The following is a 27,834-nucleotide window of genomic DNA, read 5'->3' on the forward strand; positions in this document are numbered from 1 at the left end:
ATTCCCTCAGCCTTGGACGCTACGATAGGAACAGGGACAACAACTCCTTCCCGACCCCAGAGCACAGTTGTACAAGTGAAATCCGAATCAGGGATATCCATTCTCGGAACACGGGCCGATGTTGCAACAGTTTGCCACTTATCGAAGGAATCGCTCCGCCAGGAAGTAGGATCGAAGCGTACGGAGCGGCATATTTGCCGTACATGGACGTACGCCCCCGTGGGACGCATGCTGTTTCGCTTGTAGTAAGGCGCATTGCTTGTAAACTTGGACAGTATCTCGCTTGCAGCCACCGATTTCCCAACAACTTCTGCTACCTGGGTTCCACCTGTTTTCGATAGCTCATTAGCGATTTTCAGGGCAGCATCCAAGTGCGTGGGGTTGGAAGTCCATACTCGGAAGTCGAGCAGGCACGTCTGCCGGATATTCTTCAGGCGGCAGCAGATTTTTGTCTTCTCCCGTAGCGTTCCTTGATCATTCGCATGTAGGGATTGCCGCCGAGACTTGTTTGATAGAGAATTGGCAATTCGGAATCTTCCCAGTTTCGGCGATTGTAGGTGTTTGTCGCTTTTGACATAGACATGGTTTGATGTTTTCTGTTGACTAGGTGCCATTGTCATTGTATTCATTTGACGGAAAATCAAACGTTTTATGAGAAAACAATTAAAGCGTTCAAACGACTTGTGCAATAAACACACCAACTAATGACATCGGATGTCAAATGACACATGGGTTGGCAATGCAGATTTTAGGGTGAATTTGACTTTGCATGAACATCTTCCTTGAAGACTGGTTTGTGGTTACGCAGTTCAGTTGAATTTTCAGGACGAATGCAATTCTGAGAGGAAAATTTGTTATTATTTGGAATTCTGAAAGGACTTTCAGATAATTAATCTGTTTTTGAAGCCATTTCCATATTTGCACAGTTTTTGGCGAAAGAAAATATGACGAAAAGTGTAGAGAAGTTTAATTTACAATTTTCCCCTGGGACACTTGTTGCATGTTAACATTCTGAGATCTGGCAACACGAATTCATGTGACAGCTCGCTGTTGTCGGGAGACTTCAATTGATAAACGTTTGTTGTGTTTTTTCGCCGACATTGCATTCTTTGTTAATTTAAAATGCCCAACGATCCCCCAGTGAAGCGTTACCGTCGTGATGACTTAAGTGACTCAGAATCCGTGGAAGATCAGTACGTCCCGTACGTTCCCGTGAAAGAAAGGAAGAAGATGCAGCTCCTGAAAGTTGGTCGCATCGTCCAGTTGACCGCAGAGGCTGCGGCAGGAACCGCTAAATCGTCCAGTGAAAACGAGCACGACGAGGATGGCGGTGAAGAAGTTTGGGGCCGCAAGTTCAACATCAGTTTACTGGACCAGCACACTGAGCTGAAGAAAATCGCGGAGGCTCGGAAAATCAGCGCCGTCGAGAAGCAGCTCAAAGAGGAGGAGAAGATCCTCGAAAGTGTGGCGGAGAAGAAGGCATTGATGGGGGTCGCGGAGTTGGCAAAAGGTATTCAGTACGAGGACCCGATAAAGACGAGCTGGAAGCCGCCTCGTTATATTTTGGCGATGCCTGAGAGCAAGCGAGCGTCGATTCGTGAAAAGTCAAGGATTCTGGTTGAGGGTGAGGATGTGCCGCCGCCAATTTTGTCGTTTCGGGATATGAAGTTCCATCAGGGCATTCTCAATGGGCTGCAGAAGAAGGGGATCAGCAAACCGACGCCGATACAAGTCCAGGGAATTCCGACGGTGCTTGCGGGTCGAGATTTGATTGGGATCGCATTTACCGGTTCCGGGAAGACGCTGGTGTTTGTGCTGCCCATCATCATGTTCTGTTTGGAGCAGGAAGTGTCGTTGCCGTTTGTGAAGAACGAGGGACCTTACGGGCTGATCATATGCCCGTCCAGGGAGTTGGCGAAGCAGACCCACGACATAATTCAGGTGAGTGTTCTTTTCGGTGATTTCCTTGCTGGCATCATTGGTAGGATAAGTGTTTAGGCTCGGAGTATGAGGATTCCCGTTGGAAATGTATTCACAACATTGTTCAATGGATGGTCAGCACAAATCAGAGCGAAACCTCCCTTGTGGCGGGGGTTTTGGTTGGCAATGCCAAATGGTTATTTCGCGTTTGGTGGCAGTTTCCGCTTGGGTAATTGCGGAGTTGGTTTTTAGGCGGCGGATTCAATTGAATTTAGGTCGTCGTCCGATTTTGGAGAGCGGAACACTTTTATCTTTGCGTTTCTCACTCCATGTACTCTTCGTTTATACGGAGTAGAAAAATTTGGTTGTTTGTCTTGGGTTCCTCCTTGATAACAACCCAGTCCATGAGAATCCTGAGGTTTTGAAAGCGCAGGAATTGGAAGAGTTTGTCCTTATCCATGCGGCTCCTCGGCAACCAGAATCGAACGGCCGGCCTCCTGGGGATCTCATCGCAAGGGGTGATATTGAGCTTTACGTCCTCCCAGGCGTGTCTGATCTTAGCGACGCACGAACCGAGAAAGTTTAGAGAATTGGTGCTCGTGGAACCCACGGATCACCTGAGAGGAATCAAGGCAGTGGATGAATCCCGTGTGTTTGCCTTCGGTGTCCAGGAGATGCTCAAACATCATCTCCGACAGCCTGGCCTCAACACCGGTCCCCACCTCCGACGCTAGTTTGCCGCTGGCAGAATTATCATCCGCCAGCGCCATATGTGACTCTTGGCAACGTCGCTGAAGGATTTCGCAATTCGTGGCTCGTCGGCTGACTGTTGCTGCGAACTTTTCTTCGGTTGTTGCTTAGTGTGTGAACTCTTGCCCACTCTGCTCCGCTTGTGATTTTGCTTGACCTCGTCATGAGATCGATTGCGTTTCAGAGCGATGGGCTTCCCCTTCTGCTCGTCTGCCAGGCGTTTGCCATTGTATTCCTCAACAATCGTCTGGTATTTAGTGAGGTTTTTTCATCCCGCTCGTTGACCATACCGGGGTTTCGGGTTAGGAGTGCTATGTCTGCCGCCTCGCTCCGGTAGATCCTTGCGGTTGGTTTCAGCACAGCGGTACTACGGCTGGCACCGAGTGTACTGCTCTCGGCGGCCATCCTCTTCTTCTATCGTTTTTTTTTTATATTTTAAAAATTGAATCCATGTCTTGGTCCCATGAGTAGCCCGGGAAGAATGTCCACCCTGGCTGGCCCGGCCGCCAGGGTAAGGGTCTTATTTGAAACTGAATGTGCCCAAGGTATTCAGAGTTCGCATACTAAAGATCAAGCTCTCCATTGGATACGCAGCCCTCGGTGTATGCTATCCACCTTGGTTTGGAGTCCTATTAGCACCTTCTTCAGTGCAGAGAAGACCATCCCCGGGCTGTTGTTTCGGTTCATCCCCTGCCAGATCTGCTTGCCCCTAACATATGACCAGTAGACAAGCAGATCCTAGTCAGTTGGATGAGCCTACTCCCAGCTTGGCCCTACACACTCTTGGCCCGTCTAAACACTGTTTCCAGCGGCCACCACTAGGAGGTCGTGTGAGGAATTGTAACCTGAAGCATAATCAGACCAGGCCGCCCTCTTGGTATTCTAGTTGTTTTTCAAGAAGCGAACAGTTAAGTCAACCAATTGTTGGTAGTGGCTAGTGTTAACAGTTACACTTATGGTCTCATCCAACAGTTTTCTCTTCCTTCGAAAACGATTCGGTCTTGCGGTCGATGTCTCCCGGGTCTGTCAGTATTTTTTCCGCTTAGAACGTTCATCCCCGGTAACGATATGATAAACAATCACTTCCTTTTGTATCGGGCAAGCGAAATTCATGGATATTTTTCTATCCCCCTTTCGTTCAACTCATGTGGTAGCCATCTACCAAACTGTTGAATTTTCTTCGTCTTTCGTGGGCGTTTGGAAGCAGCTTATTGACTAACTTTAGTATCGTTCATAAAAGTATAGTTCATAAAAGGTAACGATCTGTTTATAAAGCTCGCTTAGTGCTATCTTGGTGTCGTGTTTAGTTTTGACATTGATGTCCAAAGCGTTGACCTCATGAGCTTGCTCTGCCTTATTTGATAGATGAACAAGGAGGAGTTGACGCCCACGAAAAATAATATCGCTTCTGGAGAATATGCACAGCGGTAGTTGACTGTTAGAAAAGTTTTATTGCGGTTTTCAGCAGGCTAATTTCAGGCAAGCGATTGGGGAGTGCCGCCCTATGTATTCGAGGAGGACAGTCAAACCGGAATATGTAATGGGACTCATCTGAAGTAGCTCTTGGCACGAAGTCTCACCGGAGAGAATCTGGTACCATGAGAATCGGGCTGGCCCCTTCGAGAGCATATTCTTCAGGAGTATTTTTGGGGGGATGTACTTTCGTCGGGTTATTTGCGGTTGGAAGTTTCGTGATGCATAGACCTCGCATTCGAACCAATATCGCTGTGGCAGATGCGTTGTTTTGATAGGAAAATCGACGATTTATTGACATATCATTTTCCCTTACATTTCCAGTTCTACTGTAAACAAATCCAATCGAGTGGCATGCCCGAGATACGAAGCTGTTTGGCAATTGGTGGTTTACCAGTTACAGAAGCCATGGAACAGATTCAAAAAGGAATTCACATCATGGTTGCCACCCCCGGTCGACTTATGGATATGTTGGACAAGAAAATGGTTACTCTGAATATTTGTCGTTATTTATGTATGGATGAGGCTGATCGTATGATTGATATGGGCTTTGAGGAGGACGTTCGAACGATTTTCTCATTCTTCAAGGGACAACGTCAAACACTTTTGTTTTCGGCTACTATGCCAAAAAAAATTCAGGTAAAATTTGTTTTTCCTTTTTCCAATAATAATTGTTGCTGAGCTTCCATAAATAATCGTTGATCGATTAATAGCATTTTTTTAATCCTTCTTCCATCTAGAACTTTGCTCGATCAGCTCTGGTGAAGCCGGTCACTATTAACGTAGGGCGTGCTGGAGCAGCATCTTTGAACGTCACTCAGGAAGTTGAATACGTTAAGCAAGAAGCAAAAATTGTGTACCTATTGGAATGCCTACAGAAGACTGCACCGCCTGTTTTGATATTTGCGGAAAAGAAACAAGACGTCGACGCCATCCATGAATATCTTCTGCTTAAAGGTTTGTTTTCCAATTAATTTGTTTAAGAGTTAAGTCAAATGACTTCATTTGACATTTTCAATTTTGGAACGTAAATTTTTAAATAAGAGCTGTATCGCTATCCACTCTTCTGTGGAGCAGATCTAAAATGACAATGGCTTCGGAACGGTTTCCCTAAATTTTCGTTCTAGTACGCTGATCCGCATCCACAATTCTGCATTTGTCTTTTAAATTCTTCTCTTTGCCCTGTTCTGTTGCGAAGAACGCTTGGATTGGATTTTTCACATGTCTCGGTTGTAAGCCTGCCTTGGGTGGAATCAGAGATTTTCATATAATCGTCTCTCGTGGATAAGGCAGCACAGATCAAAACAGTTGAAGATTTTCTGTTATAGGAGGAGATAATCCGAGCTCTGTCCGCCAATTCTTCTGGAACAGCTCTATGAGCTGTCAAACTTCTGGATCGTCCTGTTTTCCTCTTCGTATTCTCTCGCTAAGTCTGTTTCGGCCTTTTTAGATGCACATCATTTGCTCTGGCTTTCGTTTCTGCATCTACAGTACTCAAGGTAATCCTGGTATTAAGGTTCATCGAGGAATTCGAAGGCATATGTCCCTTTCTTGATAGTTTGTACAAACGCTTGGCGGTTCATAGCAGATAAGTACGGAATTTCTTCAGAGTACGTATGGTAGAGATTTTAGAGACCTTTCACTAAAGAAGGGATCAAATTGTTCCCGAAACATGGTATATGTATTCAAAGTAAACATTTTATTCTACAACAGGAAGCCTTGAAGTGTTTTGAACTAAAAAGATTGGCAAATATACTCCAGACTCAAGAATGATACTTCGCAGCCCTGTTGGGAATCTTCCATGGCGCGTTTAGTTTTTCTAAGGTTTGTTGGCTCTGACTTGAGCCATTCGCTAAAAATTCTTGGCAAGGATTCCTTGATTCTGGGTTGAGCGTTTAGCAACGATTACGTCGCTCTGGATCTAGCTTCTTGGTAAGGATTCCTTCGTTCTGGATCGGCCCCTTGGCTGTTTTGGGTCCTTTGCAAGGATTTCTCGCCCGAGAGTAGGGCCCTTTGCAATGATTCCCTGTTTGTGAGTTGGCAACGATTTCTTTACTCTGGGTCGAGGCCTTGGCAACGATGTTTTCACTATAGGTCCGGTCCTTGGCATGGATTCCTTCTCTCTGAGTCAAGCCCATTGCAATGATTCTTTTGCCCTGAGTTGAAGTCTATGCAGTGATTCCTCGGCTCTGAGTCGGGCCCTTTGTAATAGTTCTTGGGCTGTGATTTGAGCCCATTTGCAAGGATTTCTTGGCTGTGAGCTGTGCCCTTTTCAAGGACTCCTTGGCTGTGAGTTGGGTCCTTTGAAAGGAATCTTTGGCTGTAAGCTGTACACTTTGCAGAATTTTTCGGCTGAGAGTTGTGAGTTGGGCCTTTTGAAAAGATTCTTTAGCTGTAAGTTGGGCATTTTAGAAGAATTCCTTGACTGTGAGTTGGGCAGTTTGGAGGCCCCCTGGGTTATGAGCTGTGCCCTTTGCGGGCGTTTCTTGGTCGTGAGTTGGGCCCTTTGAAAGGTTTCCTTGGCGATGAGCTATGCCCTTGGCAGGAGTTTCTTGGTTGTGAGTTGGGCTCTTTGCAAGGATTCTTTAATTTCTATCCTTGCAATGATTCCTTGGCTGCGAGCCTTTGCAAGTGTCCTTGGTTGTAATTTGGGCACTTTGAAAGGATTCCTTGGGTGCGAGTTGGGCCCTTTGCGGTAATTTCTGGATCGTAAGTTGGGGTCATTCTTAGGCTGTAAATTGGGCCTTTGCAAGGATTCCTTCCTTGGGTCTGCGTTGAGCTCTTGGCAGGGATTTCTTGGTTCTAGGTCGAGCCATTGGCAAGAATTCCTTCGCTATAGGTCGACCCCCTTGGTAAGAATTCCTTCGTTATGGACCGAGCCACACTGCAATGATTCTTTTATTCTGAGTTATTGCAATGACTCCTTTGCCCTGATTGAAACCTATGCGGCGACTCTTTGGCTCCGAGTCTGGCCATTTGTAATAGTTACTTGGCTGTGCCTTTCGCAAGGCTGCGAATTGTGCTTTTTGCAAGGTTTTTATGGCTTTGAGTCGAGTTTTTTTTTGCAATGGTTTCTTGGGTGTGAGTTGGGCCCTTGGCAAGAGTACCTTGGCTGTGAGTTTAGTCTTTTGTAAGGATTTCTTAGCTGTGAACCCACGTTCCGATTACCTTTGTTTTTGTTGGGATTTTACTTACCCCCAATTAAATCTTATTACACATCGACCACTAACATTTCTCTCTTCCCATAATTTCAGGTGTTGAAGCTGTTGCCATTCACGGCGGCAAAGATCAAGAAGAACGATCCCGAGCAGTGGAAGCATTCCGCAAGCAAGAAAAAGATGTTCTCGTTGCAACCGATGTGGCATCAAAAGGTCTGGACTTTCCAAATGTTCAACACGTAATAAACTACGATATGCCCGACGATGTGGAAAATTACGTACATCGAATTGGCAGAACAGGCCGTTCGATAGGCTCAAAGGGACTCGCCACAACGTTCGTAAATAAAACTACTGAGCAATCGGTGTTGCTAGATTTGAAACATTTACTGATCGAAGCCAGACAGAAAGTTCCACCATTTCTGGCAGAACTTTGCTCTGAAACTGAGAAGTATTTGGATCTGGGCGATTCACATGGATGCAGTTATTGTGGCGGTTTGGGCCATCGTATCACTGAATGTCCGAAACTTGAAGCTGTCCAGAGCAAGCAGGTCTCGAATATTGGACGTCGTGATTATTTGTCGAACACAGCGGCAGATTATTAAAGTGTTTGGATTTATTGCTGTGATTTTTGATGTTGGCGAAAACTGCAGAACGTTGTATATGGAACAAAGCCTGATATATCAAGTAAGCTCGGTTTAGCATTTACTATTAGTTAGGGCTGATTATCGAAGACAAAGTCTACTTTGAGTTTACAAGTGATAAGCATAGGATGAACCATTGTGGATTTTACAATAGCTGCTTACACTGGTGGCTTTTGTTTGTTTGGCGGGATTTGATTTTGCGGATATGAGATTCTCTTCCGTTCATATGAGCATGCGCCAATGTGCGGCTGTCGTGAAATACCACATAATTGTGGATAAACACGATATAAATATATTCAAAAGTTTCTAATTATTTTAATTGAGCGCAAATATATTTATAGTCATTTAATTTATAATTCTAATGATAATTTTAGAATTTTAAGCGACACATTGACGTGTAGGCACAACAAAAATATTCCTCTTGATAAATTTTGTAGTGGATTTGAGTATATCGGGGACTGATACTCGTGATGGAGGTTGGGTCAAGAAGACCCAAAATCTTTCTTGTATAAGATTAATTTATTGTTATATTATTTGCTACATTGCGAACACAAATGTTCCGACATCAGTGCGGTATGTTCTCGATTGGGTCTTTGTTATCTTGTATACATTTCCAAAAAATTATCATTTACGATTGGCTCTTTATGTATTTATGAATGGCTCTCCAATGAACGTCAGAATAAGTCATTGTGGAACTGCTTTTGTGTTGGATGCCTACTCAAATGGAGGGGCCTTGGCGTTAATCATTCCTTTCCTTTCTATATGCCCACCAGGCAAAGAGGAAAAAATATCGAATTTTATTTTAACTTTGTACTCATTCTTTTGGGGAGCTATATTCCCAAATATTCAAAGAGCACTGCCTTTTATTATTATTTTTGACCAAAGTAGCACTTGGACTCTTCTCTGGCCGGCGGATTACAACAGGAGAGACATCTCATTTCTCTTTTTGACAACTGATTTTTTGGACAAATGTCATACCTGTAGTGTACGGCGCCGCCAATCTGTAGCAGCTTGAGCAATGACGTTTGTATATTACTGCTACCTTACTTTGCTGGAGAAATGCTGCTGCGAAATATGTCCAAAGAGAAATATAAAATAATACCTTAAGTTGAAGAGCAGCTTATACACGATATCTCCGACCTGAAATTCACGAGCTCGGGATCGTAAGTTGGTAACCCCTTTCTTGTGTCTGTCTTGCTTGGAAGATGCGCCTCTGAACCTCTGCTCTCAGAATAGCAAGGTTATTCTGAGAACAGATCTCCCAGATCGCATCATGCAAGGTATTCAGTCGTCGTAAAAGGGCGTAGGTATCCCCATGGGTGACCATGGTCTGCGCAAAAACGACGTGATAGGGGGAGGTCCTCTGCTGAACGAAAGGCACAGTTGATTGATGACAGCTTGTTATCCCAATCTCTTTGATCAGAAACAGTATAAGCGCATATAGCAGCCAACAGATGAACAAGAAGACAATCATGCACTTGGCAACAAAACGACAACAACTGAACGGCCTCAATGATGAGAGACGATTGTTTTCGTGGTTTGGAATCGGGACGGATCTTTGTTGTGGCATATGATGGGGGGCTCTCTACCCATGGCGCCTTCTTTTGCCTTTGTTTGGCGTTTTTTTTTGTCCCGTTCCTATACACATTACCTAAAATATAAAGATGTATAACATTAATTATGAAAATGTTAAATAGGAGTAATAATATAGACTACTCACCAAAGCAGAACATCCCTGCTGATGTGATCGGGGTGGGATGAACGAGTGTAGATGACGGCATATGATGAGTGGCTCTCCAGGGCACTATCCTCGCCTTGGCCACTTTCGCGCAATATATAGACATCACTTAAAATATAAAAATACAAGACATTAGTGATGTCAACCTCTAATTAGTCAAAGGCTAAAGAGTACCTAAGTAAGGCTGTGGGAGCTGTCTGACGTACGGGGGTGCCCGCCATGGTATGGATCGGCCTCGCCCCAGGCTTAAACGCCCACACATCTGAAACAAATAAGATACTTACAGTTTTCCATGATATTAATATATGAAACTGCAAAACCACCTACATTTAATTGTGACATGACCCACCGTTGGGTAAGTGGACTCCCGATGAGGATGTGGGTATTTTGGACAGACTGCCAGGTAGATCCCAATATGGGTTGCACATCTGGAAATTTGCTGTCACGTGCCTTTTTCAAAAACAGGCTCCGTGTGAAACTGGATGACATCGGTTGCACATGGGGTCGCCTCCATTGATGGCACGCTGCCTGGATGGGGCACATTTTTACCATAAAGTTTAGAAAAACACAAATGGTACTGAAGAGAGCGGTTGTTCTCCATGCGGTCCCTCTGTCTCCCAACAAAGGAACCTTTTCACCGCTTGCTTTCCACTCCTGTGGCGAGTTCTACAAAGCCGCGGAGAGCGCCGGCGGCGTCATCTATCCTAATATAGCATTAACAATGTTCGAAATTTCGAATGTTATTACTTACAATGACTTTATTCATTCAGCAGCAAAATTTACTCCATATGAACTCTTCTATGGGAGAACATATAAATTTAACAAAATAAACATTCAAAATAATGAAGATGATTATTTAGAAAAGTTAAATTCATTTCAAAGTGAACTATTACCCGCCGTCAAAACAACGCTAGAAAAAATCACTAGATATAATGTTTTTGCACGGTTTACTCAACAAATCCATGCCGACTGGGATGTCGTATGGTTTGTCTTCTAGTTTACGTTTATACCATCTGATTGCACCCTTTGGATGATAATTAAATTCTGTAGGTATTGTTTGGGAGTCTTTAAAATATGGCACAGGTCATCCCAAGTCCAGCCTAGTATTTTACTAGGTGCGCTTATTTCTTGGGAGTGACGATCTCCTGTTCCTTTGTCCCTCGCTGCTGAGTATAGATGATAGCTGTGGAAATAATTCTTGACCCTAATACCGGGGAGTACTTTGTCAATGAAGGAAACCACACTTTTGTACACGTTTAACAATTTTTTTATTAACTTTTATTTGCTGCTGAAAAAGCCCGATAAATTAATTAACCTACTCCTCTACTATTCACTCTGCAACTCTGCTACTCATTCTGCAACTCTTCTGCTAACTCACTCTGCATCTCCTCGACTAACTCATTCTGCAACTCCAACTCACTCCGCTAACTCCTCTACTAACTCACCCCGCTAACTCCGTTGGTTTACTCCGCTAACTTCGTTGGTTTACTCCGCTAACTCCATTGATTTACTTAATCTTTAAATCTTTTTCAAACTTTAACCAAAGCTGATGCTGTAATTCCTGGACCTGCAGCCCTACCGCCTTGTTGCAGGAAGATCTCCCCTGAGACCTCTCCCCATCGGAGGATTTAATAAGCCTCGCTGGATTAAAAAGTGTGCAGGTGTAGCACCAGCAAATCATGACTATTGTCGGACAACGGGTACAGTTAAGTAACAACGCTTAGTGTCTATTTGTTACACAGTTGTTTATTTTAGTTCTTCCGTACTGTGATATAGAAACAAGACCATCGTAATATCGAAACAAGGACTGAGCTTCTTCTCGGTCATCTCGTATTTATATTTCCTTAAAATTGTTTCCATAATATACATATGTTCCTTTTCTTCTATGAAACTATCTAATACAAAATTCATGACCTTTGTTTCCGGACACTATGTACCGCTTTCTTGATGTGTTCGTTGCATCTAGTCGTTATCAGGCGTTTAGTCTGTCCTATATATACCTTGTTACAATCACTGCACTTTATTCGGTAGATACCGCCATTTTCCTCCGCTGCCAACGGATTTTTGACGTTCCCCAGTAAATTCCGCAAAGTGGACAATCGACTTGGACCTACAACTTTCACTTCTTCATCCAATTCCTGATGTTGTCGAATAGGTGACTTCCTTGTATCGCGGAAATAGTGTTGTATGAGTGTTCCTATTGTGTTGCTTGATTTTCCTAACGATCAGCTTCTCGATATTCTGAGGATTATACCCGTTTTCAATAGCGGTGTCAATGTGTTGTTGTTCCTTATTGAAACTGTATTCCGCATCGTATTATTAGGATACTGTTGTCTGAGGCATACGGCCCAACTATCTTTAAGGACGTGCTGATCTGCAGGCCGAATCGGTAGTGTGTAGGTCATCACAACCCAAAAAGTTCCTCCAATCGAAGTTGGTTATTTATTCAAGTGCAAATCGAAGTGATTCCACATCAGGTCAAGTTTTCATTGATTAAAATACATTTTCATACTGTAAATGCCAAAAAATTGCTACGAAATATAACGTAGTGAACATCAGACAGATTTCAAACAATTGAACAGGTACACAAAGCGCTTTCTCAAATTCAAGGAAAAGTCTTCTTTTTATAAAAATCTATTCCGTAAATTTCATCAAACGTTCCGTATATATTATCATATTTAATTTATTAATTGTTTGTGGTGATTGTTGCGCGTATGTGTCGGTACGGTTAATTTTCGTGAGCGCGTGTGTATGTTTATAGAGCAAAAACATAATTTCGAAATTTTTCAATTGAAATCTTATGATGTCTTCTACCCCGGATGAAAATAATGAAAATATGGTGCATAACGATGCTCTTATTACGCCTTACATTTCGCAAGTTCTTAAGAGGGGTCAACAGCAAGTATGTCGATGATTATTTTGATTTTATTTTAACATTTTATTTTGCCGCAGTCTAACTTGCAGCTACGTTTTTCAAGGTTTATTTCAGCATTAATGGAGGATACTTTTTGATGGAAAATTATTATGAAATTGAACCAAAGGTTGTGGTCACTTTCACTAATCAATCTTCTTATTCGTATCCTAATGGATTGCTAGGGATTATTCCTGAGTCAAAATTTTATTATTCTCAGCGTTTTCATAAAAATTTCCGAAAGTAACTTTTATTGGTATAAGCGCTGCACTTTGTACGTTGTTATCGAAAGGGGATGCCAGTATGGTGTTATAGAATGGGCATTTGAAAGTCAATTTTACTAATATATACTTGCGTTTGATGTCGTTTTTTGACAGAGGAGATTTTCCTGGTACTTTCCCAATCAGGCTCATGACCAAGTTCATTATTATGTATTATGAAATATCAGTTCTTCGTATAAAATTCGAAGCTCCCAATTTGCTGTTTGCCAATTGGTCTTCTCACCCCCACTGGCAGGTGTTCAGGATGGGGTTAATTCTAGACAAAAACAATTTTTGTTGTTGATTTCTGAAGTGTTGTAGTCTGTTGAATACTTGAATTAGATGTGTGTGCTTATTTTCAACTTTGAGGGGCAGGGACAGGTTACTTATCGGGTGGTATCTATCTAAATTAAAATGTCAACTTAGTGTCTGGAAAATTTCCGGGCGAACAATGAAATTGCTTACTCTTATTACATTGAATTCCTTTATCCTTTATTGAAAACAGTAACTACATCACAATTACAGAGTAATCAAAGTTAGTGGCTGCTCTTGGCTTGACATGCCTGACGGAAGGGTGCCTTGTTCTGGGTTTAAAAGATTCGTCACCGACGGGGCGATTCCTAGATACTCCCACTGAAATACATTGGCTCACTTGGCGTATGTCGCATTTTGCATGTGCGGCAGAACGCTGGCATTGTTTACGGAAACAACTTGGCAATCATGTCGATGAGTATCATTTTAATAAATTCCTTATTTGACTTGGACCATGGTTTGTTTCGCCTTATCAAATTTCCTTTCTCAAGTAATATATTGTCACCGCTTCTAAACTTTCCTCATGCGTCATATATTCTATGAGTTGATTGTGGCGAGAACATCGTTCAGCTAATGCACGGTCGGGCTGACCTTGAAACATTTTAACCTTGTTTGGAAAATGATAACGCATGCGAAGTTTGCGACCTCGGTGTGTTTTATTTTTTTCCCGGATTATAACATGAGTATGATGATGTCGTTTTATTCAGGGGCACGTAGTATATGATTGTTGCATTTTTATAAGTAATGTTAACACCCATTATTATATGTTAGTGCTATTGCTACTGGTTAGTTAGTATCCATTCCTACTTTTATCGTTTCAGTCCTAACGTTAAGTTTTGACTAATTGTTAGATCTATGGTACCTTATCTCTATGTTTAAGTTTAGTTGGCTCAAAAATTTACAAGCTGTAATTTACATTCAAAAACTTACAAAAGGAAAAGAATGTTGCTTGCTCGTCTCCTATACGGAAAAACTTACTGCTGGGACGTCATCGCCTCTTTGTGCTGACGCCTTTCGTAACCTCCCGGACAATTGTCCTCTGTCGAAAGATGGCTTACGAAGGTGGATTGAACTCCGCTCTGCCTTCTTTTTTTCCTTTTCACTCATATTATTACCCCTGCCAGTGTTATCCCGAATAACCCATCGACTCCGGCACAACCATGGGGCATGTTACTCTCTAGAACGCTTCCTTCTTCAATCTCCTGTTTTAGCTTCCGCTTAAGTTTCGCTATAGTCTGTGCATCAGAATCTGGTAGTGCTCGGCGGAGTATTAAATCGTGGAGTTCCTGTATCATACACTTTAGTCCAATTAGTGGCGATGCCCCGTGGTATTTCCCTAACCTTAAACGAAACCGCATCCAGAGTGCAGTACTCTAGCTCAATGAGCGTGACGGGAAACCTTATTTCCAAATTTGTTCCATTACACGTGGTCGGAATCGTGTCAGTCTGTCCTTTGAATATTACCCTGATTTTTGGTTTCACATGTCCGATTTACGTCCCACGGTTTCAACGCATACCAGTCGCGCAAATTTTCACTTTCCTGCACAATTTCCTTGATACATGTTGGCATTGATCGAATCAGCTTTGCTTCGTATAAGCCTGGAAGGATCTCCTCCTCCAGGAAGAAATTGTCATTCTCAGGTCCCATATAAACAACCCGAGAGGGTGCCGCTATTCCCAGATCCCAGGTGAAATTCTTCGCATCAAAGGTTGCGATAACTGCCACATGCTTAAATCTATCATTAAATTCAAGAGGAATCAGGTCTCGACCGTGACTAGCTCATTTTGCAGCCAAACTGCCACTGGATGTACCTGTGGCTCGGGTTCTTCTAGTTCTGGAAGGACTATCCCCCCCCCCCTTGTTGATACGGGAAACATATTCCACCACTTCCCTTAAGGGCTGAATATTTAAGAGCTGGTGATGCTTGGCTTCGATTTCTCCTATTAGGGTCTTTATCCCCATAGAGAATTCCGATATCTCCTGCTTAAACATGGACTTCCCCTGTTCCTCCATCTTATTGATTTGCCCCTCGATATCTGATGGTGTTCCAAATCCGTTATATTGAGCATTAAGACCGCGATTCTGGCCTGCTGGCGCTTCATAGCCTCTACTTCGTGACGTATAGCTACATCACGATAACCGAGATAGGTTATGGTTCCTGCTGTGGCTAGCTAGTAAATGCTTGGCGATGGTGACGAGGCCAGGGGACCTTTTTGAGGGCTTGAGTTTGTACATCGCGTTTAGCTCCCGACTAACATCCTCGACTTGTAATTCGTTTGATATCCTGAGTTCATCGCAGTGATCTCGAATTCCCTATTATCGACCATAATTAAAATGAATTTTTTCTCTAGCCTTTGTTTCGCTTCGCAGGGTCATTTTTTTAAGTGTCACTGCAAGTCAGTTGGTACGACGTTAAGCAAATATCATGAGTAGATTCCGTTTAATCACATTCATATATATTGAAGGGGCTTTCGACTGCTGCTTATTTCTTTCACTAAAAAAATTGAAACTAGATCGGTTCGCGGACTTGATTAACCAACAACACTTTCCAAAAAAGTCACCTAAAACTGTTTAAATTAGTTCACATAAAATGTCATGTCTGAAAAGTCCTAATTTTCTTTTTAAGTTGTACTGGTGGAGCAATCTTCCGTTTTGAGCTTCATGATTCACCCTGCAGTATCCGCCACGAAAATGTACTTTTCCTTTTTCAAATGAAAATTGTAATTCAAATGACAATAGGATATTGAAAGAAATAATTGGTGCCTACACGTCAATATCTAAATAAGAGTTAATTTAACAGTAAATGAAATACCAAAGTCTGTAGCATGAATTACGTATACAGTTCCTTTCTCAGGGTATGGTCTTCTGTGTTTTGTTTATAATTTTAAGCGTAAATGTTAAGTAAATCTATGAAATTATATTTTTTAAGTAGTGTTTAAACTATAGATATATATGTAAGATTAATAATGGAATTTCAATAAATGTACTTTTAAGCAAAGAAGAAACGTCTGAAGATTGATTGGAATTCAATGGGAATTATTGCACTTTTACTGTTTCAGGATCTGTTAAAAAATTTTACCATCATTTCTTTATTTGCTTAGGCGGAAAATTGACAAATTGATCAAACCTCACCATCGAACCAGTCTTACCCATGAGTGAATAGACCCCGTGCTTGGTAATTTGGGTGTAGAAAGGAATCGAAGAAGAAATTCCTTTCGAGGTTGCTAATTATTTTTAGGACAGTGAGGAGCCTTTATAACATTGGAAGCAAGAAGACTAGAAGACAAGATGTTCCAGACATTGATTTCTAGTTTTTTTTCGTTATATCATTAATTTTTTATCTTTCTGCTTTTTTGGTACGATTTTTTCAGTATATTTTAGCAGTTAACACAGAAAAGTTGGGCTGATGAAACCAAATAACATTTTATAAGGTCCTCAGAGATGTTTCAAAGGATCAACCATGAAACCTAAACTGTTGCGGAGCTTTGTGTTGAGAAATGGCAGTAACCTGCATCAAAAGAAGCAATTTTGTAGGGATTACTCCACGGTGAAACTCTACAAAAAAATTTGATCGAAAAGTCTTACCAAAGGAATCATTTGCGGATAGATTTCAGGCCCATTTCTAATTTACGTAACTAATTGTGTTTTTTTAGGAACTAAATCTGATGAACACCAATTCATCCATCGTAGCTTTCCTAGCATTAAAATTTAACAGGTTGACGAGATATTGAATTCGGAACTTATCGAAGAATATTTAAATTTTCGCTATGCCAGAGGGCTGGGATATGTTGGGGAAGTTCCTTCCCAATTGGGCTAATTTTTGCCTCTTATTATTGCTTCTCTGATATACATTTCACGCGTGTCACTATCAAACGCAATTCCTATTACTAATGAATAACCGCGCCTCCATTCTAAGTTTGAAATGTACGAGTCAGGAACCTAACTGATAGTTCTTGTGATGGGCGAATATCGGACGTCCTGACAACGCAGGGGCGAGGTTTCTCACACGGGTCTTGAAAACCTTCGTCGGAATTCTTCGATTTATTGTACTCAATAAAAACCATGCACAGTCAATCCTTGGTACCTGAAGAACTGAATCATTGCTGTGATCGAACGTCTTCGCTTATGCTCCACATTCCGTCCTAACGTTACGATGGTTTGATAATACTAATGTCAAGCGGTAACTACTTACGACACTGAAATCTTATCTGAGAGGTTCTTTCCCTTTTGCCTTTATTGTTTACTCCCTCTTCCCTTCAATGTTAACTCTCATGAACAATTGTTCTACCTTTCAGGCCAATCTTATCGGGAATCAGTTGAATCACACTTTATTTGTCCACTCTAATCTAACTGTTGTTTTTCTCAATTCTATTAATCATTTGGCTACGTCAAAGTCGATGCTTATCGCCCAGCTACTATCGGGTTGGCGTTTTATGAAATAATGTCGCCGAGATTTCACTTCTCATATTTTTCCGTCGAGTGGTTGAGCTATAATAAATTGTTAATTGATCAATGAATTTCATGGTTAACTGTCCTTTTCCTCCTTGTTTACTTTTTCTCAAATTTCTCAACCGAGTGTCCATTCGTTTTTGTACATTATCAATTCATTTTTTTTACATTTGAAGATTTTCATACGTCATCACATATATAATTTGGGTATTTAAGCCCGTGTAAAATTTCGGGACGTTGAAACATCTCGATGACAGCATCTATCTCCATTTTACCCGATAAGCCTTCACATAATTCGAGCCGTTCTTCGTACTCAGCAGTATCTAATTTATTTTTCAGTGCTCGCAAGCTTTACTGTCTTTCGATTTCGCTTCAATGTCGACGATTTTCCCCTGCAAACCACCCGATCAATGATGTGATCCTGAAATAACACGAAAATTCTCCAGGAACTATCACTATATACAGTTATTCCTGTATGCAATCTGTTTTCTTCACTTTTCTTATCATTTTCTGCTACCTTTTTCAAGCTCCAGTCTCACACGACTTTCGTTGCGATGATATGATATTTACTGCATGACCGTAACAGCTTTGGAAATATAGGGCGTGACAATTCCATAAATGTGCAGAATTTCATTATTCCAGCTAGCCACAATCCTAACAGTCACATTGTTAGTACAATCCTACGGTTAATTTTATATCCATTTCGTATGAATGGACAACTCGGGACTTCAACTTTTATACACATCGGGCAACAGACGGTTATTTTGAAGCCTAAAGCCCGTGTACCTGGTTAGAGTTGTTGCACGTTTTGAGCGTCACACATTACATTATTATATGGTGCATCAAAACCGCTTCGTGTCTCCGTTGGTGTTCATCAAGCAAGCGCCCTCTCACCACTGCTCTGCTCTTGTTATGGGCACCGTCACACGGAACATCTAACATCAGTGCTCTATACACTGCTTTATGCAAATTATGCTTTCCTAGCGTCTAATAACAAAGCTGGAGAATAGCGTTATGAAATTCCTTCACGGATTAACGCAATCTGGATGAACTGGCATTCTTTGTGATCGACAATCAACGAACGTCTTTAAATCTCGAATCTTCCTCCGTTTCATATCTGTTCAGCGGTCGTTTCGTCCGATTGCCGTGTCTGATACGATATTTTTGAGCCTGGTTTGCAGACACTTTCACTCAGTGCATCTCACATAAATGTCTTAAGTGGAAAATTCGCATTGCAATGGAAACTTGTGATTTAGAATAACTTCCACACAGAATGTACGCCTTGTAACTCACGAGCCATACACTTCCGACTTTCATTTACGGCTCGTCTTTCAAACGAAAATTTAGAAAATTATAGTGAAAAATTTCTATTTTGAAAAATCTGATTTCATAATTCACAAAAAAAAGCGAAAGAGCTCGAAGACCACTTTACTCCTAAAGAGGAGAAGGATATATTGTTGCTATAAGTACCATCGCTGTACCGTTGATTCCTAGCAGTGTGCTTCAGCTTCTCCCACGACTTTCCGAGAAGCTTACACTCTTCCTCAATTTTTCTGTGCTCCGTAGCTTGTAGGGCAATCCGCTTGTCGGCTGTCCTTAGGTAGTGGTTTCCATCCATCCATCCGCAATGCAGTCGTTGCCTTTTCTCAATGTATGACCTACTCACTTTCGATTCTTCATCAATAAGTCGACGGGTATGGCTCGTGTGTCGGTTCCCGGTAATGTGCTTCGGCTGCCTTCACGGTTCTATGGGAATTCTGCGTTCCTCTTCCACGTGATTTTAGATTAGCCCGTTCGTCTATAATCCTGGGGTAATAGGATCCATTGTATGGCATAACCCGCATCGGAGGTGTCGCCCTCATTTGCGTGTGATCTTTCCACTGCCAGTTCTGCTTTTGGATCAACATCTCCACGGATATTTGGCCCCGTAGGCCGGTGAAGTCCTTCATTAGTTATTATCTTGGACCAGAATACGCGGATTACAAGATGCAAGCATGACATTGGTGGTATATAGTGGCACGGGCAGATCATTGGACGTGAAGGGGCTTCAAATTGATGTTGTTGCTCAAAATTTGAATTTCCAGAGTGGAAAAAAGTGGTGAAGGTGCGTTGAATGCGTTTGGAGGAGAAGTATTAGTTGGTGAGCGAGTATGGTGCGTAATAGGAACTTTCGTATTTTATCTCATACAGTTTTTCACGTGGTTATTGAAATATACGGTTTGTTGCTACCGTAAATAAGGATCGGTCCTAAATGAGTCATGGTTTGCAGTGAGTTTCATCGATTTTCTAGAAACATTTGTATGATTTCGCAAGGGTCCATAAGGTTATGGTCAACCATACCAACCGTAGATTAGGACGCCGCCATAATAATTCTGTAGTTTTCGCTTTGGGAGAGAATCATCGCGGTCTAATCTTTTAACCAGAAAGTTGCTGATTCTTGATTAGAAATAGGTTTTTTCAAAAAAAGCTATACTAAACTGCAATTTTCTTGTCAAGGATTTTTCCATTTTTTTCTATTCACTTCGGCAACTTCTAGATAATTTTTGATTGACTTCGATTAACACTTTCAGTTGGTTGGTTGCTGTCATTTTCTGAGCTTATCATAGCAAAGTTACGACGAAATCATATCATCTAATTCTATTCTTAGAGTTTATTCCCGATCACTACAGGCAGCCAGTGAATCTACAATAAGCATCATATTTTTTTTCATAGCAATATTACCCTCAATTTTTATCTCCTATGTTAATTTCCTCTTTCATATAATTTCAGAAATTTATGGCATCCTTGCCGTTGCCAATTAAAAAAAAAGTTCGTGCCCTTCGAAAGTTACAACTCATAACAACGCACCTTGATGCCGAATTTCATCGTAAGGTCTACGAATTGGAACGTAGCTTTGAAGAAAGACATCGTGATATTTTCAAGAAACGTTTTGAGATCATAAAGTGAGTAATCCGTTCACAAAACTAAGATTGAAAATGGTTTTTGATATGGCCCCCTATCTGTGTACCTTCTTTCCAGTGGAGACTATGAGCCAACTGAAGAAGAATGCAATTATTCGGATGCTGAATATACTCTGGACTATACTCACGCCATAGATGATTTCCCATTGTCAGTTGATAATTCTTGTCCCCCATTCGATGCGAATGCAAGAGGAGTACCGGATTTTTGGTTGACTATATTCAAATATGTTCCATTGTTTGAAACGTTTGTGAAAGAGACCGATGAGCCGGCATTGAAGGTGAGTGAAGTTTCCATATTTGAATTGTTGTTTTGCTCTTTTGATCGAATCTGCCCAACGCTCGTGTTTATTGCGAATTCAAAAATAATATATAATTTTTTGTAAAATTTATTCTAGCACTTGGTTGACATTCGATGTGTAACCAAACCGCCGCCAGATCTGTCCTTCACGTTGGAATTCCATTTTTCTCCAAATCCATTTTTCTCAAACTCGGTTCTTACCAAAGAGTATTTGCTGAAATGCGATCCAGACAATGACGATCCGTTTTCGTTTGATGGACCGGAGATATATAAATGCATTGGCTGTAATATCGATTGGTATGAAGGCAAGGATCTAACATGCAAGACTGTGAAGAGGAAAAGTCAATTAAATCAAGATAGAGGTAAATTTTGTTTGTTTTATACTTGTATGAACGCGGGTCTTACTAATCTGATTTGTTTATTTTAATTACAGGAAGTGTTAAGATTATCAAGACTGAGTCGTTTTTCAACTTTTTTGATCCCCCTGAAATTCCCGAGGATGAGCATGATCCACAATTTGATGATATTAATGTAAGGACGACATTTTTTATTTGGTTAAAGGATTATATTCTCAGTCTCTCGTCAGTTAAGAGATTTTCAAATTTATAGCTTTTGGCGACTAGTAATTAGACAATCAGTTATAAGGTCCCCACATATATCTGTTCGTAAGAGCGTAGCTAATCAGGTTTGGCTCCAGAGGTCCATTAAATTGTTCCTAAGAGAATTAAGAGGACGATGTTCCTAAAAATCTCGTAGATATTTTTGTTTGGCAAATGAGGGATCCTAAGTCCGCATCCACTTGATATGAGACAGGATCAACGTTCTAATCATAATTTGCTACTGAAAATTTCGAGTAGGAAAGCGAATTGAGTGTTTCCTTGACATCTTTCCAAAAAAACCTGTGTCGTAGCTGTCGTCGACAGGCGACCATTCATCGTTACTCACGTTTTAATGATCATGAATTAGAAACTGACTTCGGATTGAATACGACGTAGACGGATCACAAACTCAAGTATTCGATTTTTCCGTGTATCCGATCTTATTACCAACTTTTGGACGTAGCGTCAAATTCCCAAATTGCGCTCGCAATTATCAATAGGTTTCTGCTTCTGGTCAGAAGTAACACCGTTCAATTATCGCACGATTTGTTTTCTCATGTCCAAACCAGGGGCTTGCAGATTCGTAGCATTTGGAATGAAATGACGATAGTAGTTCGGGAACCGAGAAATCTTAGATCCTTGAATGTAACTGGCCGCGGAAAATTACGTACTCGCGGCGCCGGTGATCCGACTCCATTCTTGCTAATAGTTTAACCGAGGAACTCCATTTCCTGATCATTGAAAATGCATTTCGCTTCATTAATCACGAAACCGGTAAGTCGTTCAAATCTTCGTAAATACTGTTGCTTCGAATTTTCCGATTAAATCTAGAATGTCATCGATATACGCAAAAATCAAGTCTCGTTAATATTTTTTTCTTTCGTCTTTGTCCCGTTCACAAGCGGTGTCGGCTCGTCTTGATAATTTGCACAATTTTTCGCTGCCATTTGCCTAGTCTTGATGCATTCACGAGGCTTTCAAATCACCACCTAGCATATGGCGCGGCTTTTTGGTCATTTTCCACTGACTTCAATGTTCAGATCAATCTTGGCGAGTGAATTCCCGAAGACACCTCTCTCGCAATTTTTCCACGATCGGTACAACCCCATATCGATCACGGATATATTCTCATTTCGGATGTGATCAAGGCGTCTTATGCTACTAGTCCAAAACGACTTCTTCGTCTCCATCACCGCAAGACGCCGTTCATTGCCTTTAATAGTCCGTAAATCTCCTGAAGTGTGCTGGGCGTTTCGCAGCCCGGACGTCTTCACCAAAACTTCGTACAAACCGAACGGGGACGATGACATGTTTTGGGGATGTCACTCTCGGCAATCGGAATTTGATGGAAAGCTTTCAATAGTTTTATTTTGCTGAAAATCCGGGTAGCCTTGCGAAAACGTCCTCAATGTGCTTAATTAGGTGGGGACTGATCGGTCTGAGTAATTGCATTAAGACGGCGATAATCGGAACTTGGTCGCCAGGAGTTATTATTCTTAGGAACCAGATGAAGCAAGCTCGATCAAGAGCTGCTTGAGAGACGGCAGTGGCCCATCCTAAGCAGATATTCGTCGCGCTAATTCTTCGGGAGTAAGGTCACTTTCGGGGATTGGTGTCCCGCGATTGTTACAATATAATGTTCCACCGAGAGACTTGGAGGCTGTAGCCTTGAAATTCAAATAAGTTCACCACAATGATCGGTCTGAACACGGTGGGTAGTGTGTTTGCCAAAAAACCGTTGCAGCTGTTGGGGTTCTACAAGCCACCCGTAATCTTTTGTATGATTCACTGGTTGACGAATTGATTACGCAGTGGTTACGAATGCCAATCAGTAACCTAAAATGGTGGATAAAATTGGCGCCTACGGTAGACCGGCACACATGCATTGGCCACACAAAATTTCTAAGACAGATTCCGCTGGAAACCTAAATTTATCGATAGCAACTATTGTCCGAAAGTCTTAAATTTCAAACCTTTCGCTGCGTAAAGTTCATACGCCGATCATTTAGTGTACTTGCGTTATGTCTGCGGGAAATCACGGAAATATTGACTCAGGTGACAAAGAACAGGTGGCTCGTAGATTTGTCTAGAACATTCAAGGGGCTTTGCTGCTGAATATTGTCGATTGCCACTCTTCTTAGCGTTGCAGTTTTCTGACTTACTTCGATTGCGCTTACCTGTACGATGGCTACACTTGCGCAAACGTCTTCCGAATCACACATTGTGAAAACAGAACCCGTCGAGCAAGAACCTCATTAGGAGTTATATTTCTTTATCTCCGAACGGAGAGCAGACAATTCCGTCTAAACCGCATTCAATTAAAAGAGCGACTTTGGGCGCTCAATAACTGCTATGAACGCCGCGCACTTCGTATACTTTATCCTTCTCTTCGAGTGCGAGTTCTGATTCTCACCGTATCATTTGTCCGTTATTGCAGCTGCGTTGGATACTCGAGGTTTCATCGCTGTCTCAATTTTTGGGTGAGTTGCTACTTTCTGCTCATTTTCTCCTCAGCGGCTCCATCAAATAGTTCGAATAGGTTTTGCCCAGTGAGGAAATGTTCTGATGTTAGAGCCTTAATGACATTCCGGCCCGTTCTTACGGGTGTCATTAGTCTGTAAGTAAAACATGCTTCAATCTGAATTAACAGCGTGTTGATCTTGACGTTCAATAAATACGTTCTAATTACTTTTAGTAGATGTCACTTTATGGACTTCATGGCTGCTTCCCAAATACCTTCAAAATAGGGACTTCGTAGTTTGATGAATTTCCACTACATATTGTTCACCAAAAGCGTCTTTTGCGTCTTTGATAATTTGTTTTGCAATCTCTTTTAGCCGTATATCAGCTCCAATGAAGTTGATTCCGTTGTCACTTAGCAATGTGTGGCACTTCCCCCTTTGTTCGGTGAAGTTTCTGATTGCTGCTATGCCCATTTCTGGTGAAAGGGTGCTCGCCAATTACAAGTAAACAGCTTCTGTTGAGAGGCATAGGAACACGAGTGGTATATGCGGTCTTCTTGATGGTCTTCGTGTTTCTACTGCTATTCCATTTGATCGTGATGGGTCCAGCATAATCAATCCCGGTATGTGATTATCCTGGTGAACACGGATGGTAGTTGCTGTTGGCTGGTGTTTTGTTGTCTTAAAACAGGTTATGCATTATGCTGCCGTTCCATTGATAAACCCAGCATTTTGTGCGACTCAGAGCGTAAACCAGTTGGTGTCCACCATGTAAACCGAGAAGGTAATAGTGGTCGATGATTAGATTCACCACGCGCCCATGAAACACAATCTGATGTCTTTTATTCGGGGATGCTGCGCTTTGCTCTGAATCCTTCCGCCCACTCCGCCAATCTGACCAGACTACTCGATTGCTGTTGGTTATTCTCGAGAGATTTGATCTCCATTGGGAATGCTTCCCACTGCGCCAACAGAAAACAAATGGTTTCTGGCTTTCTTAGCTTCTTGGAAGTTAGAAAAGTGCTGTTGAGTTTCCTTAGTCACTTCCGGCAGTAGGCAGCAATTTGTACAAGTCTTCTGCAGGATGAGCATTTTTGCAAAATGTTCTTACTCTTATGCTCGATGCTGGCGAAGTATGTGCTGCTGGACCTTTCTTCGATGTTACCACCAGCGTTAACAGCCGTCAGATTTGTCGGTTGCAACTATCTTGCATGATCAAACAGTTAAACCGCGCACGGGAGATATTGGCTCTTGCTCAGCGCTTCCTCTCTGGTAGCGTCAAGCTGCACTTTGAATGAGAACGAGTCCTCCCGTCATCCTGGGGGCTAAGTGGTACCTTATTTTCTCTTTCACTCCCGGGAATTGTCGCTAACAGCTCGTCGTGGTTGGTAGTCGACCTTCGGAATTTAAACTCATTGTTTTGGAGTACTACCATTAAGTCCTGTTGTTGCTACCTCTCGTCAGCTTGTCGCCTACGTAGAAATCGTCAACAGCGGTTTTACATGCCTGAGGATAGTAACCTCAGTCTAACCTTAGTCTATCCACAGCTTGCATGAGGTTACTCCTTCCAGAGACGATTTGTCGGTTCTGTTGGGAACATGCGGTATTGTGCTCACTAGCTTTACCCCATATGGCTTCCAGATTTCTTTCCGGCTCTCATTACTTTCTAATGTTAAGCATTATAACGATAGCACAATTTTCTAGCTCATTAGTACAGTTTTGCTGGGATGTATACGCGACGCTGTTCATCTATTCATGATTCCGAGCATCTGAAGAATTTCCCTGACTATCAAAATATCTCGTTTTTCATAAAAGATTCGCTAAACAGACTGCACATGTTGGTTGACATAAGCTCTCCAGGTCGACTTGCATTTTTCCTTGTGCTGAAGAGTTTACAGTACGCCCTTCCATCTCTCTTTTTAGCATCTATTTTCACATATCATTCATCTTGATGCTCTTACTTTCAATGGGAGGGCTGAAAAGTGGATGTTAGTTTCGAAAGGTGTTGCAGCTTGCTTCAATTTTTCAGCGATTTTCTGGATATGAACCCATTTGCCCTGTTCAGTTTGCCCAAAATAGAAAATAGGTTTCTTGAAGTATCTGAAACTGGAAGGTTGATTTACGAGGGAATAGATTCTACGCCATTACTTAAACAGGCGAGCCAGAAAAATTTGAAGAACAATTATTCCACCGTTTTCATCTACGCAGGTCAGCTACACAGGCCCATTTCTCTAGTATATCGCTACACGTGGCTGGCCTTTCAATGCCGCCTCTAATTATTGTTTCATCGTACACGCGCATATCAAGGCGTTTCTTTGTCCATGATTTTCTGATCAAATGGATCTGTGACCGTGGATGCAGCTTTGTTTCTTCTCTAGCGTTTCTGCTGCAGTTTTTAAGTTGTTTGCCAATCAACTTTTGGCTCCCTCATGATTATCGGAGAACATCGCGAGTTTTTTTTTACATACAGGGACTAGTATTCAATGTGAATGAGGACCCTTAACCTGAATCAGTTCACCAACCAATGCATTTTTTTATTGTCTATTCTGGCTACCCAAGGGCTTTTCGTGAGCCCAGCCTTGAATGCAGCTTTCATATGGCCATATTGGCCCATTAGATCCTGTAGTTCGAACTTCAGGGTCTTTCTGCTTCTTATTTGGTCGTTTAGTGCTATTTGTCATTGATACTTGGATGAAATTATCGCAATTGTCTGTACGATTCTCAATGAAAACTTGACGGGGTATGGTGGGTTTTGAAGTTCATTGCAGCGGAGAGAGTGAGTGGTGGGAGTATTTCAATAAATCAAACAGAAATTAATTTAGGGAAACATTGGATATTTTAGCATTCATTATAATATTTTCTCGGTAAAATTTTATCTCGTTTTCTTATCAATTAGACAATTTTGGAGACTGATTTCGAGATCGGCCACTATTTAAAAGAACGCATCGTACCGAGAGCTGTTCTGTATTTTACTGGTGAAAGTGACGACTTTTCTGATAGTACATCCAATGATGATGAATCGGAGGATTGTGATGTATCTGAAGAAGATATTGGCGAGGAAGGTGGAAATGTACCTGATGGAGACGGTGATGCTGCTCCTTAAATTTGCTCATTAATTAGGAAAACGCCGCAATCAATTTCATGTTGAATTGTTCAATTAGTCGTCCCAAAGTTCTTTCTATAAGTATATGTGGAATTTATGTATTTAAAAATGCTTTAGTGCGGAATATTTGTTGTGTGTGAGTTGTGTAATTTAAAAAGGATTTCGTTGTATAAAATATAGTTCATGTTTATTTGAGAAATTTCTGGTGCTTATTTATTGGATTTTTAGCATTTCATTGTTATTCAGGTGAAAAGATTTTTTTGAATCGTCATCCTTGGATTAAAGTGTTATAGTCAATTGCCGCATTTCATTCGTTGTAGTCTTCGTTGTAAAGATAATGGTTTTAGGTAGCTTAATGGTTCAGTTGGTGATCAACAAATATCCCCTGACTTTCTTTAATAATTGAGTTTAAGAACGCAGAACGTCAGGAAATTCAGGTAGGTTCAAAATGGTTAATCCATTCAGCAGAATGCCGGCAAGACTGATGTTAATTTCTTAAATATCAAGCCGACTGGGTTCACAGCATGAAAGAGAAAGAAGTGAAGAGGTATCAACTCAGGGACAATATATTTTCAAAGTCGCATCAACGTTCAGCCAGGGCAGCGATATGTTTTTCAGGCGGAAATAGTGAGGTTTACCAGTTTGAATTGCTTCGGGAATTTATTCGATATAAAAGTTTCGTGTTACACTATTGGACTGGTTATAGACACATCTCCAGAATTTTCATTACCTGAGCCAGGCTAAAATGCTTTTATAAACTCTTTGGCGGTTTTCCTTCACTTTTACTGTAGGATTTTCG

The 27,834-nt window shown here is 41.6% G+C and overlaps 2 protein-coding genes across 3 annotated transcripts; both read left to right on the forward strand.

Annotated features, from left to right (window-relative positions):
• The first annotated feature begins 1,033 nt into the window (after positions 1-1,033).
• Positions 1,034-16,157, forward strand: LOC119660556 (ATP-dependent RNA helicase abstrakt-like). Of its 2 annotated transcripts, XR_005250441.1 has the most exons (5): positions 1,034-1,941; positions 4,468-4,782; positions 4,884-5,100; positions 7,398-7,985; positions 15,791-16,157. XR_005250441.1 is itself a non-coding variant. In XM_038069196.1 (4 exons), exons 1-4 carry the CDS (start codon positions 1,123-1,125, stop codon positions 7,901-7,903), a joined length of 1,857 nt encoding a protein of 618 aa, XP_037925124.1. In that variant the 5' UTR covers positions 1,034-1,122; the 3' UTR covers positions 7,904-9,033. The 2 variants fall into 2 exon arrangements, 1 of the variants encoding a protein (XP_037925124.1); XM_038069196.1 differs by lacking the exon at positions 15,791-16,157 and having other exon boundaries at positions 7,398-9,033.
• On the forward strand, positions 9,178-27,120 carry LOC119660558 (nucleosome assembly protein 1-like 1). The gene is made up of 6 exons (XM_038069198.1): positions 9,178-12,582; positions 20,383-20,555; positions 20,632-20,851; positions 20,969-21,233; positions 21,305-21,402; positions 26,829-27,120. The coding sequence occupies exons 1-6, from the start codon at positions 12,481-12,483 to the stop codon at positions 27,033-27,035; spliced, it is 1,065 nt and encodes a 354-aa protein (XP_037925126.1). The 5' UTR covers positions 9,178-12,480; the 3' UTR covers positions 27,036-27,120.
• Positions 27,121-27,834: the final 714 nt, after the last annotated feature.

The sequence above is a fragment of the Hermetia illucens genome, chromosome 6 (assembly GCF_905115235.1).
Source record: "Hermetia illucens chromosome 6, iHerIll2.2.curated.20191125, whole genome shotgun sequence".
NCBI classification, from domain to species: domain Eukaryota; kingdom Metazoa; phylum Arthropoda; class Insecta; order Diptera; family Stratiomyidae; genus Hermetia; species Hermetia illucens.

Coding starts and splice junctions, on each gene's coding strand:
- LOC119660556 (XM_038069196.1), top strand. CDS start 1,123: ATGCCCAACGATCCCCCAGTGAAGCGTTACCGTCGTGATGACTTAAGT. Junction 1,942..4,467: donor AGACCCACGACATAATTCAG/GTGAGTGTTCTT, acceptor TTACATTTCCAG/TTCTACTGTAAACAAATCCA. Junction 4,783..4,883: donor CTATGCCAAAAAAAATTCAG/GTAAAATTTGTT, acceptor TCTTCCATCTAG/AACTTTGCTCGATCAGCTCT.
- LOC119660558 (XM_038069198.1), top strand. CDS start 12,481: ATGATGTCTTCTACCCCGGATGAAAATAATGAAAATATGGTGCATAAC. Junction 20,556..20,631: donor AAACGTTTTGAGATCATAAA/GTGAGTAATCCG, acceptor CCTTCTTTCCAG/TGGAGACTATGAGCCAACTG. Junction 21,234..21,304: donor TCAATTAAATCAAGATAGAG/GTAAATTTTGTT, acceptor TTTTAATTACAG/GAAGTGTTAAGATTATCAAG.